General features: G+C 35.6%; 1 protein-coding gene across 2 annotated transcripts; it reads right to left on the reverse strand.

Moving 5' to 3' along the window:
- Window positions 1,241-13,074, reverse strand: LOC109229655 (FAD synthase-like). Of its 2 annotated transcripts, none has more exons than XM_019395180.1 (17): window positions 12,898-13,074; window positions 12,686-12,808; window positions 11,635-11,680; window positions 11,377-11,546; window positions 11,122-11,239; window positions 10,941-11,023; window positions 9,579-9,638; window positions 9,093-9,350; window positions 8,036-8,132; window positions 7,661-7,711; window positions 7,452-7,532; window positions 6,712-6,783; window positions 5,974-6,036; window positions 2,701-2,853; window positions 2,034-2,091; window positions 1,901-1,953; window positions 1,241-1,813 (listed from the first exon to the last, which is right to left on the reverse strand). In XM_019395180.1, the coding sequence occupies exons 2-17, from the start codon at window positions 12,784-12,786 to the stop codon at window positions 1,736-1,738; spliced, it is 1,542 nt and encodes a 513-aa protein (XP_019250725.1). In that variant the 5' UTR covers window positions 12,787-12,808; window positions 12,898-13,074; the 3' UTR covers window positions 1,241-1,735. The 2 variants fall into 2 exon arrangements, with proteins under 2 accessions (XP_019250725.1, XP_019250724.1); XM_019395179.1 differs by having other exon boundaries at window positions 12,686-12,786; window positions 12,898-13,073.

Genomic DNA, 13,328 nt, shown 5'->3' on the forward strand with positions numbered 1-13,328 from the left:
TCCCCTACCCCTACCCCTACCCCCCCCCACCCCCTAACTACAAGCATACAACTTCTAACTTTTACTCCCCTCTCCCTCCCCCTCCCCTCCCCCCCCCCCCTAACTACAAGCATAAATTTGTTTAATAAATTACATAGAATGACTGCAGAAACTATTCACAAGCTTGCGCACACGTGGAAAAGTTGCATCTTCCTGAGAATAGAGAACTCAGAACCCCGGACAGCCGTGGAGGCCTAAAATCAAGACAGTCCAAAAGAAAGGCCTTCTGTCTACACACTTTCGAGAATAGAATGAAATAGACCAGACGGCTGTGATTGGTAAAGTAGGGGGAGGTGAGACTTGCCTCCTTTCACTTTGTCGTACTCGGAGGAGTGGTGACCCAAGAGTACACGCCGAACGAAACGATGGTGGCTCCATACGGGAAATTGTCGGGTTCTTATGGATGCATTAACTAGAATTAATTGGAATTGGAAGTAACTGTAAATGGGGGATAGAAAAGAAAAACAAAAAGTTATATACATAAAAACAAAAAATTTCAAAGTGAAAGATATTCGGAAAGATATTTCAGAAATTCGTAATCAAGAAAAAAAATTGTCCAAGTCCTAAATAGCAATTGTATCATATATAGTCGACACTGAACGTAGGCTGCCACTACAAAAGGCCACTTTTAGTGGCAGAAGCCAATACTAATGGCGACATAACGAACAACTTTTAGGTGCGACAAAGTCGTCCCTGAATGTAGGTCGCTAGACTAATGGCAACACAGAAGGTACGTCGCTAATACAAAGAACCACCTGTCGTCCATGAAAGTAGAAGGCGACTAAAAGCCTTGCGTTTAGTGGCGACTTTATCGTCACTGAGGGTAGGTCGCCAACACCAAAGGCGACTTAAAGCCTCACTTTTAGGACGACTTCGGCGCTACTGACTGTAGGTCGCTAATCCTAAAGGCGATATAAAGAACCACTTGTAGTGGCAATATGGTCGTCACTGAATGTACGTCGCTATTCCGAAAGGCTACCCAAAGCACGACCTTTTGTGGCGACAACAATGTTCGCCACCAAAAGCTGTCAAAACTTTATTACACGTAGTGTGAGTTACTGAAGCCAATTGGATTATTCTTTAAATTATTACTTTTCTCATAGAAAATATTAGTTAATACAAACTAGTGGGACTACACTGGATTTGTGTTTGTAAATGTGTAATTGGAACAAGTTTTGTTAGGCAAAATTTGGCCAAATCGAACAGAAGTAAAATATAAGTAGCAAACGGAGCTGTAATACCAATGATGTGCTTTACAAGGAGCTAAGAAAGTGACAGATAATAGCATAACGTAACCAAGTAAATTACAGAAGATAAACTACTAGGATAGACTGAGAGAGATACTGAGTCAAAGAAAGACTGTTAGATCCCAGAATTTCAATAAGCTTTAAGTAAATTGTGTCTTAGACTGTATGAAATAGTAAATATTGGCATTAGAGTTGCAGTCAAAGCTGAAAATAAAACTACTCCTTTCTCTTTCCTTTTCGAGCCGATTATTTTCTCTTGATTATTTTTTCTTTTTTTCTTTTTCTGGTGAACCCATCCTTCTACTTCATTGTTCCGGAGAAGTCACTAAACCTGTAATCTCCTTTTTGGGATTTGTAAGTCCAAAATTTAGAGGCCATTTTAAGCAATGTAACTTGGATATGCAAGCCAAAAGGATGATGATTGGAAACAGTCTGGAAAAATGCATGTGTCAATCAATTTCAGAGAATGCACCGGCGTGAAATTTCTGGCACAATGACTGAGAAGCAGCTTCTATTCTTGATAGATCCTACAGCAACACAATAAACCAATTCAACTAAATGAAAAAGGAAAATGCTTCAAAACCAATGTGGCATCTTCAGCAAGAGGTCTTTACCTTTCCTTCAAATGTAATTACGAGAGGGCCTTCTCTTGATCTGCGATAGCCTCCTTCATATCCAAGAGAACAGGTTAGAGACAGGAAGGAGGAAAAATATTGGATGGACTGTGGGGAAGAAAAAATGATTTACCTATGTAGAGATCAGGGAACTGAGCGCAAAGCTTTGACAAAGGTTGAGCAACTTCAACCTGCAACACAGAGTGACACATAATGGTCAATGGAATAGGACAAAATAGGAAGTATTAGATATACATTTCTAACATTATGTGATAACTGAAACTAACAGTAAATGAATTGCACCCAACTGAAGGTTATCCAGTGTGTAAAATACTATAAATGATACTCCATTGATGAACGAATAGATATATTGTTATCTCAAGTATCTGTAACGATGATTGCATGATAGCTGCAATACAGAGCAGGTTCCATTACATCAACTTAATCGTACTAAGAACGCTAGCAGCACATAGATAAAGTGAAAGTTATTTGAGCATATGCATTTTTCAGTTATAGTACGATTAAGGTGACTATGGTTCCAAGGAAAACATAAAAGACAATAGTTAGCCAAATCAGGGAGAAGAGTTCCCATAAGAAAGGCGAAAGCGAGTCTTTTGTCCTAACAAGAAACAGTTTGGAAGAAATGAAACTTGGAAAGGCCACTTACTAGCACATGGGGAGCAAGGGTTCGAAAATACTAATGATATAAAAGGAAATGACTTCTTGATGTTACACACATCAACAAGGAAACTATAAAAAGGGGCATAAAAGAATCTAAGAAAGAGTTACGTAGCACTCACATCAGAAAGAATTGTTGCAAAGCATTTTGATACAAATGGATCCATCAATACCAGGATGCCATTAGATTTTGCCAATTCGATCAGACAATCCCATTGCCGATCCAGCTCTACAACATTTGTCGCAGTGAGAATAATCACATTATGGCACTTGATCTACAAAAGACAAAATGCACATGCTAAAAAACTTTTTACTTCATACGTATCCTAAACAAATAGGTAAGAGTGTCAGCAGGAATATGAACATAAAACAGCCCCGTGTAATTAAAAGAATGAAATTAAAGAGGGAAATCGAGGCAAAGACAAGGTAGCTTCACTGTCAACGGTTAGCTTTTTCCATATTTGTTAACCATATTGACAGCTTTGCAAATTGTTAGTGCTATATAAGAAAATCTATTTAACTTTCACAATTAGTGATCCAATTTCTTAAATCATCAAGAGTCTCCTCTTTTCTTTTTCTTTAATAAAATCCATCTTTTAAAAAATAAAAATAAAAACTTCAAAGGCCAATAAGCAACTTAGGGCATTCAATCAAACACTACCACTAGAAATATCTAGAACGAAAACTTGCAACAATAGCAACCATCATGCCTCAATCCCTACATAAGTTGGGGTCAACTATATGAATCACCCATATCCATTCGGCTCTATTTGCACCCTTGGTTAAATGAATCATCATATCCATTTGGCTCTATTTAGCCCTTTTCACTCTATTATATGCAATATTTTAAGATGAATTAGTTTTTCTATAAAACCAGAGGATCTCTAAACCTCACACTTATTTGAACACAAACATGCACATCTCTAAAGACGACGGACAAATACCAGAGAAAACAAAAAATAGGAAAGATGATGAGTTTTAGATGTGAGCCTATTTGGATATAATAGAGTCAGATTAAAAACATTGCTGGCCAAACTTCGGCAGCAAGGGGAAGAATCTATAGAAGATTCATATTTTAGATAATGACTGCAGGGGCACAATCAAAACTACGCTTGTAAGTCGTAGGTAAATAAGTTCCACGTCCCCTCCTGCTAACAGAAAAACAGAAAAGGGGAAAGTTGAAGAGTCATAAATGTGTGCCTATTCAGATGTGATAGTTTCAGATTTAAGAACATCTTTGTTGGATAAGTGTAATTTTTTTTTTATAGGCAACAAAACTAGTATTTTTTTATCAAGACAAGATGAGTAACGACAAAAAGAACTATATCAATCATACTATAAGAAAATGCATTTTATATATTTGGCTGGTTCCTCAGCTTCAGTCTTCAAATATGGCTCTTTGGTATTGAGGGCAAAAGTCTACTAGTTGCTACATGCATCTAAAAAGATGTTTCGACTTGTCAAAAGAAGACCTCGAAAATTTCACCTCTAAAGTGATAACCCAAATGGACAGCTCTTCTATAAAACTGATCTTCTTTTTATAGAAACAAAAAAGCATTTTCTACAAGAACAAAAAAGGTCCTGACTTATAGCTAGATACATTCAGCCGTTTGGATCTTTTTTGTTGGATACTCTCAAATCAGTATGAATGAGAATTGATTCGCTGCATGAAAAACAAATCTACTAAAACCGCCTTCCACTCGCTTAAAAAAATTATGAGGTTGTCACTTGCCTTTTGCGCCCTATGCCATTCTTTTAAGGTGTTTTACCACTTGATGAAAAGAATGTTTTATTTGATTTCCAAATTCTAAAAATTAAAGTACATGGAACTTGAGAAATTAATCCTAGCGTGCTATTTATTAAGTGGCATCAAAGAAAAGGCCTAACTAACTGAATTTCCAATTTTGACAATAGAGCTTGGCTAATCAATTTAGCAGATGACAATGTACAAAAATGTACAAATAAAGCAAAATTTTCCATTGGACCATCCACTTGGACACTAGGTAGACATCTGATAGAGACATAACATGCATGTAATGACCAGAACAAAATGGAAATAAAAGCGATCGGCAGATATAGAACAAGCTACTTATGGTTGGAAAACTATGTTGGTCGGATATGGGTCAGGTATCAAATACCTGAGTGAGGATCTAGAGGTCGGATTCGTCATCACATGAATTTTGGGATTTGGGGTATGGATTCGAGTGCGGATATATACTGATGCTAGGATACAACTAATAATATATATGCCAATTAGTTATTTAAGATTGTTGAAAAGTAACTTATTTTCGATTTACAAGGCAATTTAAATCCATTCCTATCAATTAAGTTGAATGGGAAGTGTCTATTGCATAGTTATAAATTGCTATAAATACATATTGTAATCTAATATAGATATTTGTGTGGCTGTAAATCATTTATTAAGGGTAAAATGAAAAGTTAAAAGTTAAATTGTTCCTAAATATAGAAAGGTATCATTCTTTTTTTAGGACAGGCTAAAAAGGAAAGTGCATCACATAAATTGGGAAAGGAGTATATAATAGTTTGAACGGAATAAGGAAATTAGTTTGTTAGAATTTTGGTTCGAATCTATCATTATCTATTTATGCTTCTTGAGCTTTGTTAATAACTAGAAAGCAAAAAGTATTTGTGGTCGAAATAACTGTCTTTAATAGCCAGAGCAAAAGTACTGTGGTAAAAGCTAAACCCTTGGTAAACGCTTAATATTTTATTCATACGGTATCTTGTAAAATAGCAAATTGTTCTAGTACTTATGTGAATATACATATGACATAAACCAAAATCAAACCAAATATCCAATCAACCTAAACTTCTTGGCCATAGGTATAGGTACAGCACCCAAGTTAGATTTTGACCAAATCTGGTGCAGATCCCACACCCACACCCAAATTGTGTCGGATGATCAAGGATGCGGAAAGGATTTTGAAGGATCAGAGCAACACTGTTTAGAAAGATAGACCATTCTAGGGGCTGATAGCTTCTTACTTAAAAATAGACAGTTTTCAGGGCAGTAAGCTGCATGTGAGTTTCATTAAAGCTATTTCCATAAATAAATATAAACGATATTTTTACTTAAGCCTAAACAATCCTCAAGGTGTGCGAAAAGATTTTTAAGACAACATACAAACAAAAACTCAGCAAATTAAACAAACCTTGAGTTGAAAACAATAATTAGAAAATGTACCTAAGTCTAAACGTCCTCTCTAAGTGCGATTGAAGATTGTTTTGACACAATATAAAAACAAAAACTTAGCAAAATATATAATGGTTGAGAATGAAGTTGGATATCATTTTACACTCTAAAATAAATAAAACGTCAAAACTACAGAAAGAACTTAAAATAACCATCATAGTTCAGATAATGGCCAACATACCAAAGGCACAGGCAGCTGTTCATGATGCAACAATTCTGTAATACCCTCGGGCAACAGCGCCATCTGGAATAGGAAAAGAAACAAGAGTTACCTTTATAAATAAGGATGTTTTTCCTGAAAGTGATAAATAAGTATGTTCTTCCTTCCACTCATTTAATTTCTCTCTTTCAGAGTGAGTTAGTTGATGGGCACACAAGATGGTACAAAAATTTCAAAATCAGTTTAGTGGAACAATCTCTGGAATGACAAGAATTCCAGAACCGCGTTGAAGAAAAGTATCAGGACTTGAAACTTTGGGGTCAGGATCTTTCTAGTGCATGTAATCATAAATGGAAATGCATCTGAAAAGGCTGATTCATCCTGTAGAAAAGTAATATCTCCAAGCTTTTCCTTACCATTCAGGTTATTACTTGCTTTGGATGTCTTATATTTCGTATATGAGAACTATATTGAAAAAGCCTTAATATTATTCAGCTAATTTACCAATCAAGATGCAGAAATGAATTCCAAGGTTTAAAGAAAAAATTACAATTTTGTTCATGTAAACCGGATTCCTAGCCTATCAAGGAGCTTTTTCATTTAAACTTTCAATCGACTCCTCACAGAATGGAATGAGAGATTTCTTAATACCAGTGCAATAGAAGGTAACTGAAGCACCAAACTCAAAAAGCACAGGTACGATAGTAACAACACTGTGCCATTCTTGCCCACAATATTGCAATAAAGAAAAGCTCTGACCTCGTTCTTGTCACCGGAGCATTTTTCACCAATAAGGTGCCTCAGATGTTCTTCAAATTCTTCATCAGGAGCCTGAAAAAGAAAGTAATGGAAAGATTTGAGACACTGATATATCAATGTAAAGCAAAATATCAAATAACATTTTTGAAAGAGTGTTTCATAAATATCACGGACTCTGGCAAAACTGTTGTATCTTTTGAACATGCAGAATGACACAAGGATTGTAAAACTAAAGTAATAGTGAAGTATTAATTATTTAAAGCATTATAGTTGTATTAACATATCTAAACCTATATGTAAAAACCATATTAGCATTTATAAACACATAAACATAGACATCTATGCATCAAATACATTTTACCAATAAAGTATCTAGGTGACTGTACCATGGTAATTTAAAATTAGATGTTTGATCATCCTTCTCTAAGACCTGTACCTTCATTTAAACTATTAACTTGACTAAACCGTCCATCCCAGTAGAAAAGAAAATAAAAGCAAAGAATTACACCTTCAGATGTGTTCTCTCACAGAGAACACAACAGACACCAATGAGGGACATTACTTTTTGAAAGCAGCCAACAGCGTATGACACATGGCACATCAAGTTTGCGACATATGCCACATCAGCCAGACTTGAAAATCATTTAAAATTTTCCATGCTACAAAGTTAAATCATTCAGAAGCTATTGCTCAGGCTAAGTCATGGATTAAAAGCACGCAGAAGGATTGATGTAATGTACCATGCGAACACCAAAGGCTTTTGCTACTCCTGCTACAGTAACATCTGAATGCAATGGGCCTATCCCACCAAATATAAGTACCTGTTGGAAGATAACAATTTTAAAAAACTATGCTCAGAGCTGATAGTATTTCCTCACAGACAAGTACAGACATATAAAACTGATGCAGACTGGTCTACGATATAATCCATACAACAAATGCTTCTTACCATATCATCTGTGGACTTCCGTCTCTCTACTTCCTCGGCTACAGAATCTATCTGAAATTGAGAAGGACAAGATTACAAATGGAGATTAGAATAAATTTCAAATTAAAAAGGTTTAAGGTTTCTCACCCATCAAGGTGGCAAATAAAGGAAAAGGCTGGCGTGCTTAGGAGAGCAATTACAATTGACTGTTCTAGCTAATAATTGGCTTGGAACGGTAATGAATCTTTTCCAATTACTAGGGAGATATTCAGGTTAAGCTATCCATTTTTTCCCGAAGCTTATTAGAGAGGATTTTATTTCTACCTTTGACATCTTTCTTCTGACTGCGCGCACAGTTCAAGCAATTGCAAAAGCTCCCAATAACATATTACTTACATCATTTCGAGTGACAGCAACTCGGGATACTGCCCAACCAATAGAATGGAGCTTTTTACACAGCATAGACCCCAATTTGTCCTCTACAGTGCCAAACCTGAGCTATGGAACCAAGAGAAAAATATCTGATAAGCAAGCAGATGTAGAGAGCATGGAAAATTAGATTTTAGGTTCAGAACGAATATATATTCACTTGTCCCTAGCCTGTTAGCTCTCTGCCTCAAATGGCTGAGTTTAATGTAGAGCAAACTGAAAAGATGGACTATATTCAGCATTACACGTAACCGCGTAGTAAACTTTTTCAGTTGATATAGTTTACCAATCAAACGAAAAATGTAAATGTCTAATTTGACCAATGCACAGAAAATTGACGGTGTCTCCTTATGCCCATCCGGTACCAAAAGAGTAAGTCAAAATGTGTTGATGTGACATATCAACTAGAATCCAAGACCATGCTCTGCCTCTCATCAAGTCACTGTCGTTTGACTAAATGCCTATGAAAAAATATTTGTATCCATTTAACCAGATAAAGAATAGAAAAATCAAATGAAATCTTCTAATATAAAATGCCAATGTCGTTTACACTTCAAAATCAGATTGTTGCATTCCTTCTGCATTATAGACTCAAGGAGTTCAATTAAAGGGAAATTTCCATTGAAGTAGAGGATAACTTGTTTCCAAAAATCAGCTGAGATAGCTGGGCTAGGGAGAAACTATGTGATCGCAGAAATTTGATAAATTGCAGGAAATCTAGTTACCCAAGAGATTGTGTGTTTCAAGAACAACTAAAGTACATTTAGGTTCAACAATTTATAACTTTTAACAAATACTCTCAGGTTCAACAACAGCCGATCATAGAAGAACCAAAAAGTAGAATATGAAGTCCTAACATATCAGTTGAAAATTCAAAAGAACAAACACTAAAGGACAATATAAGTGATACAGATATGGCAGAAATCCAACAAAAATTACATATAATGAGAAGAAGCCACTAAGAAGAGCATGTCAACATGGTACAAGGATCATCAAATACAAATGTCAAGCAACAATAACTTACAAAATTTCATCCCCCACAGTAATAATCGAGGCAGTAAGCATGCTGCCGGAATTCAAATTCTCCATTTTCACTCCATTGCTAATAGAAGATAATTTCCCACACACCAGAGAGGAGTTCTTCTTTACCCTTCCAGCTCTTTCCAACCTTCCATCAGCAAGTAAATAGGCAGGTTTAAACTTCTCTTCACTATTGTCGGAGTTCCTGATGCACAAAAGTGCATTACGAACAGTGTCATGAATGCTCCCGATTGAGGTATACCTACAAGAGCAGTAAACAATAGATGGTCAAATCAATGAGTATACCTTTGGAAGTTGAAGTTCCAAAGTACAATTCATGAGTAATAAGTAGCACAAATCAGATCAGCAATATAAGAGATACTAGTATAAATCTCAAAAATTGAAAGAGAAAGATTAAAATTTCATATTTTTCGTGTAATTGCAGGATGATGAATCTAATAAATTTTGAAGTAACACAACAGAAAATTACCCCTGATCATAAAGACTGCAGTACTGAACCTTGGATACCAATAGGAACGCCCATACATCTCTGTCGCATCAAACTTTGCAGGTTAGATATTTTAATTCATCCAATATGAGAAACAAACAGTAAAGTGGATCACCAAGGTCATCAAAATTACACAAAATCATTTGCAGATAAATCAAAGAAAATTTTCCAAAAACATCCTCCATTGAAAAGGGCATGCAAAACCCTGAACAAGGTAAAATCAGTGATGCAGCCAATTCAACAAGGGAGAGTAGTGAAAGAAAATGTCAATCGCATGAGTCATGACTAATAGTTTGTTTAGAAATGAGATATTGACTAAGAGTTTGGTCATCTCTATCTTAGCTGGATTACATTGGATTCTAGACCTTTAGGTTGTTCCAAAGGTTAAACTTTTTTGGATTGTTTGTTCCAAAGGTCATACTTCTGAACGTTAATTCTTGGTGCCAGGTAAGAAGCGCATACATAATGATCCCATTAAATGCTTCAAAATGATAGTAAAAAACACTCAATCCTGCATTGCCATATTGAATCAATTAAATACCATGGAAAATTACACATTCAGCACTTGCCATGACCAACAACTGAGAGAACAAGAGAAGAGACACTTATTTATAGGTGCCGCCCATAAATCATAACACACAATTTTTGTTCAAATGTGGGACAATATTTAACTAATGAAATTAACACTTCTAACATTCCAACACTACAACTTAATATTCTAACACGCTGTCTCAAACTCAAGGTGAGGAAACCTAGTTGAGTTTGCTTTTCTAACATGCTCTCTCAACCTATTACAAGAGTTTCTCTTGTAATTCTTGCTGGAGAATTACAAGAGAAATGATCAGAAAATGGAGAAATAGTGAATGAAAGAATGGTTAAGATTCTCAGACACAAAAGAAATAGCCTAGTGAAGAGACCCTCTACCTCCATAGGTAGGTTGGAGGTTTGGGGGATTGGGTTCAAGAAAAATGCTGAAATGCTAGTGGGAAAAAAGAAAAGAAGAAAAAAAAAGCAGTGCCACCAGAATGATAATCATAACAGGGTGGTGCTGCCAGAATGATCACCAGAACAAGGGTGACGTTGTTGCAAAATTCATCGAAAATAGACATGTCGCCGCTGGAACGACCACCGGAACAGGAGCAGTACTGCTGGAACAGACATATAAAAGGTCAAGAAATTACAACTGTGAGGAAAATTAATATCCTACTTGGATTCATATTTTAAAGTCTAATAGAATAAGATTGAGAACCGCTAGATTTTCTTTTCATTTCCTCTTATTTGCACCCATCAGTTTTACTAACTTATATTACATGTGTATGAGTTGCATATAAGGTGTAGCCAAACCTGTATGACCAGTCCAAAATTGGGTTCACCCTCATGAAAGGTGGCCATCCAGGTGAGCTAGGTGAGAATTGCTCTTGACCTACCTGAAAAGTAGGTTCCATAAGCAGTGGTCAGCCGCAGATCACACTGGTTTAGATTTAGAAGACCATTGACTAGTTGGATTAGTTAACTAAATATTTACTGCAGTAGGATCTCCGATTCGGACACCAAGAAAAATAGCTCGAATAGGATTCGCCTTTAGCAGAGCCTCCAGACCTGATTTAAAATCAAGTCTAATAATATCCACTTGTATGTTGTAACTGCAAGAGAAGAGTGATCAAGCCAAATGATTAATAAGGGAAATGACATCATCTACAGCGGCACCACTGTACCAGCTCCTTTATATGGAATTTTGGTTGGCAAAAGAAGTCGAGGTAAACTATCATTTCTCACATACGTTGCGGCAGCTTCGTAGGTAAATGAGTTGATTTCAGGGAAAGCAGATGGGCTCTCGAAATATATTGTTCGTATCGGGAATGTCTTTCCGCCATCAGCTGCATCTCCTCCTGAATTATTTTCCTCAGCTTCATGCAGAAAACAGCCTGCCCTCAGCAGGTGAAGCAAAACCTGAATCACAAAAATTTATATGTGGTCAAAAATTTATGAAAATACAACTATTTAGACCTCAACACCAAGAAACGCATAAAGAACTTACAGTAGAATCTTTCCCTCCATTAAAGCTTAATGCAACCTCTTGTACGCTGTTCAGTGGGGGACATAAGCAATATCAAAACAAGGAAAGCTGAGAAATGCTTAGCCAACTTCGTCTTAAGATGGAAGAGTAATAGTGATAGCTCTCAGATCAAATCATGTTCCTAAGATGCAAGTCATTCCATCCTGTTTTATTTACCCACTGTCTTTAGCCTATTTTTTGGAGGAAAAAAAGGATCTCTTTCTCTGAAAGACAAACTATACCATTTTCCAAAAGTCCAATTAACATAAATAGTATTATTCCAATCATTATTGAATTTTATGTGACACTTTTATACTTTTTTCAATCAAGGAATTAGTTTCACAAGTTCTCTACTGAATCTAGATATAATAACTCATCCAAATTATCTTCCCTTAATATCCAAGAAATTCCAGCTAGATCAACACAACAAGGATAAAGGGATTATAGCTTATGCATGTAGACTTGTGGTTGATTTCTTCTCATCTGCCTAGGTAAAGTTACTCCTACTATATTGGTAAAAGGATGCAGAGGCGGAGCTAGGATTTCAATTTTATGGGTTCTGGATTTTAGAACGACTTCAATTGCTAATAATTGGGTTCCAATCTTACATATTTTGTATACATTCAATGAATTTCTTAACACAAATACACTATTTGAACAAAAGCTACTGGATTCGGCCGAACCTCTACTCGAGCTTCTAGTCACGTACCTAGTGGAATAGCCGAGATGAGCACAATGATCACAATTATAAGTTAATTGAGAAAAAAACAAAGTGGAAGCACAACTTACTAATAATTCAACAACTCCAAACAAAAATTGAAATTTTGTGCATTTATTGCTCAGCCAGCATAATATAAGGTAACAAGAGAATAATTTGCTCTGATATCCCAATGCTATGAACTTGAAAATGAAGTATTACTCTATATGTTAACACTCCCATCCAGTTGCAAATAATTCAATTAATTCTTTAAAATTGCACAAACTAAGAGCAGATCAATAAAGTTGAATCCATAAAAAGATTTTGGGAACTCACGAGTAAAGAGCCAGTGCTCTTCTAATAACGTAAATGGCGTTATTATACTTAGTCTTCAATCTTCCGTCATCACATTCTCTAATTGCTTTGTCGATCTCCATCTACACAAATTTGAACAAATACCTATAAATCATTTTCAATAATTAAACATGAAACCTAGATTTAGATCAATAATTAAATATGAATTTTGAAGGGTTTATTAGAGAATTTACCTGGGGTTGAAGGTCTAGTTTAGAAATGCGAAGGAGATTGAGGAATTCAGAGAATTGACTACAAGAGAATGCGCTCCACAGATTATATATCTGTTATATTCAGAGAAAAAAAAAAGAATATAACTAAAGTTTTTTCTAATGAAAAGACAAAGAAGAGAAGACTAAAATGGATTTTGCTTTGTTTTTAACTGCATATAGTTTACGTTTCTTTTAGGGGTACAAGAAAGATGGCTGAATAAACTGAATTTCTACCCATGTTCCACATTGTAACGGTCAAGGTCACAATTCAAAGTAAAGTACTTCTATCTATTTCCTAATTAGCTATTTATTGTGGAGTCTGAATAAATTTAAATTTGGATCGAAATTCTTATTTGAAGGTAAATTACTTTCTTATTAAAGACGATTTTATTTTTGTAGCTCGAACTTAAAAT

The sequence above is a fragment of the Nicotiana attenuata genome, chromosome 7 (genome assembly GCF_001879085.1).
Source record: "Nicotiana attenuata strain UT chromosome 7, NIATTr2, whole genome shotgun sequence".
NCBI classification, from domain to species: Eukaryota; Viridiplantae; Streptophyta; class Magnoliopsida; order Solanales; family Solanaceae; genus Nicotiana; species Nicotiana attenuata.

Excerpts from the sequence above, each read along its gene's own strand:
- LOC109229655 (XM_019395180.1), bottom strand. The coding sequence starts at position 12,786 with ATGGAGATCGACAAAGCAATTAGAGAATGTGATGACGGAAGATTGAAG. Across the intron at positions 9,351-9,578 it reads TGCAGTCTTTATGATCAGGG|GTATACCTCAATCGGGAGCA; the intron begins GTAATTTTCTGT and ends CTGCTCTTGTAG. Across the intron at positions 7,533-7,660 it reads GGAAGTCCACAGATGATATG|GTACTTATATTTGGTGGGAT; the intron begins GTAAGAAGCATT and ends ATCTTCCAACAG.